The 2,602-nt window shown below is 40.5% G+C and overlaps 1 protein-coding gene across 1 annotated transcript in view; it reads right to left on the bottom strand.

Moving 5' to 3' along the window:
• LOC106012931 overlaps positions 1-2,602 on the bottom strand; it is a gene marked incomplete in the record, with an annotated part of 50,942 nt that overhangs the window by 2,726 nt on the left and 45,614 nt on the right. The window contains 1 exon segment of the mRNA XM_013087291.2: positions 14-159. Within this exon segment, the coding sequence (XP_012942745.2) occupies positions 14-159 (146 nt within the window).

Here is a 2,602-nt window from a genome sequence, read left to right as displayed (position 1 = left end):
CCCCCCCACTCACTCTTTCTTGAGGATGGCCACTTGTCTGCTGACGGGCTTGGAGGCTACCTGGGGCAGCAGGTCTCTGTCCATGCGGAGGTCAAGCCAGGGGTCAGTCAGGCCCTGCGCCGTGCGCCGGCTTGTGTGCCCGTGCTGCATCTCTTCCGGCTGCCGGGGGGAGGATTGAAGGATTGAAGGATTGAAGGATTGGTGGATTGAGGGATTGGTGGATTGATGGATTGATGGATTGAAAGATTGAAGGGTTGAGGGGTTGAGGGATTGATGAGTTGAGGGGTGGAATGATTGAGGGATTGGTGGATTGGAAGATTGATGGATTGGAGGATTGAGGGATTGAGGGATTGAGAGAATGATGGATTGAGGGGTTGAATAATTGAGGGGTTGATGGATTGAGGGATTGATGGATTGGGTTGAACGATTGAAGGATAGAGATGTTAATGGATGGAGTGGTTGAAGGATTGGGGGATTGAGGGGTTGATGGATGGAGTGGTTGAAGGATTGAAGGATTGATGGATGGGAGGATTGAGGGGTTGATGGATGGCGTAGTTGAAGGATTGAAGGATTGAAGGATTGAAGGACTGAGTGGTTGATGGAGTGATGGATTGGTAGATTGAAGTATTGATGGATTGAAGGATTGGTGGATTGAAGAATTGGGGGATTAAGTTGTAGATAGATTGAAGGATTGATGGATTGAAGGGTTGGAGGAATGAACTATTGAGAGGTTTAATGGTTAAATGATTGAGTGACTGAAGGATTGTATGGTTGAGTGGTTGAATGGTTGAACAATTGGATGGTTAGATGATTGAACGAGTGAACGAGTGGATGATTGTATGGTTGAATGATTTCAGTGATTACGTGAGTGACTGGGTGAGCGAGCGATTCACAGAATGAATGATTAAAAGGTTGAAGGATTGATGATAAAGTAGAGTCTTTTTATTCATTTTCGAACAAAATCAATCGACCGTTAAATGTCTACTATGCTTTTGGGGGTTTATAAAAAAACCAAGCGTTTTTACGCCCCTTTTGACGCAATAAGATCGTTTAGGAGGCGGGCTGCAACTTTAGTTTAGTTTCAGTTTTAGTAGAGGTTTTTACGGCACTTGCAACTGCATGAGGTCATGTGAGCGCCAGAAGATTAGAGGTGTTACAAGAGAGTAACAAACATGAAAAAGAAGAAGGGGAGATAAGGATGATAGATGTTTGATAGGAAAGAAGAAGCAAACCACATCAGAGCACCCGCCAATCACCCACGGCTTCAACTTTGCCTGTCAAAGTCAACACACGCTGAGAGGGAGACAACAGCCCAGCAGAAAGACTGAGAGAAGCTCAATAAACGTTCTCCTCTCCTAGTAATCGAACTCGAGTCCCGTGCCTACAACGGCGAGCAGCTTAACCCCGCTACACTACAGACAGCGGTTGCGTTGATTTGTTTTTTTTTTCCATATATATGTAGATCTATATTATATATTTTAAAATTTTTAATAATTTTTAAAAAACTAAAAAAAAAAATAATTAAATTAAGAAAATCAATGTTATTTATGTATTTATTTATTTTTTAAACATAGTCTCTATATATAATATATACAAATAGATATATATTCTTTAAAAAAATTGTAATTAAATTATAAAAAAAACCGCAACGTTGTTACTGTTTTCGTCATCGACCATCCACTAGAAAAGAACAAGAAAACAACTCGGTCATCCACATTCACAACTTTAATCAATTATAAACTTCCCCAGAGGAATGTTCCCGGGGCGAACAACTCGAGCGAGACAGAAGCACACAGCACACACCATACAACGGTTCTCGCCCCTGGATATTGTACAGGTACAAGGCGCCACGCGTTGTTCTTATTCTAAAGAAAAGTTCTCGGGGTCTTAAAGGTTTAAAATGTGAGGCATCGTGGTGAAATCAGGCCCAGGTCAAAATAGTGAAATCGAAAAAAAGACATTTTTTCCATCAATTTTGCAATTTTAATCTAATTTTTTAAAAACCTAAACACCCTTTAGTTCATATTATTACGAAAACACATTTCCATGTGAATTTTACTGAAGAGCCTTGTTTATAGGCACAAAGTATGTAATGTTCAGTTTTCAAGGACTCTTAAGCTATTGAAGTTACCAAACTTTGGCGGTCATTTTCTCATTCGTTTAACCTCTGAAACCAGGCTACCTCACCTTCTTCAATCGCAAATATCTCGATTTCTTTTCAAGGCAGATGGATATTTTAAAAATGAAAAGCAAGGCAAATAAATAAGCTTTAGCATGATACCAATAACTCCACATGCCCCAAAATTGACGAGAGCCTGATTGCACCACGCCGAGACACAAATATCGATGAAGCATACCGGTCACTGAAAAGGATAAGTCGAGCATAGGTGGTTTGTTAAAGAAATGTTTTGTTGTATACTAAATCAATATTTTTTTTTTCTGTTTGGTCTAGAAAGTTTGATTCTGAAAGTCCTCCAATGAAGTAAAGACTTCTCCCCCCCCCTCTCTCTCTTTCTCTCTTTCTCTGTCTGTCTGTCAGTCTGTCTCTCTTTCTCTGTCTGTCTGTCTATCTGTCTTTCTCTGTCTGTCTGTCTGTCTGTCT

Source organism: Aplysia californica, unplaced genomic scaffold (genome assembly GCF_000002075.1).
Source record: "Aplysia californica isolate F4 #8 unplaced genomic scaffold, AplCal3.0 scaffold00570, whole genome shotgun sequence".
NCBI lineage: Eukaryota > Metazoa > Mollusca > Gastropoda > Aplysiida > Aplysiidae > Aplysia > Aplysia californica.
The sequence above is the reverse complement of the archived record's forward strand: the minus strand, read 5'-3'. Positions and strand labels throughout refer to the sequence as shown.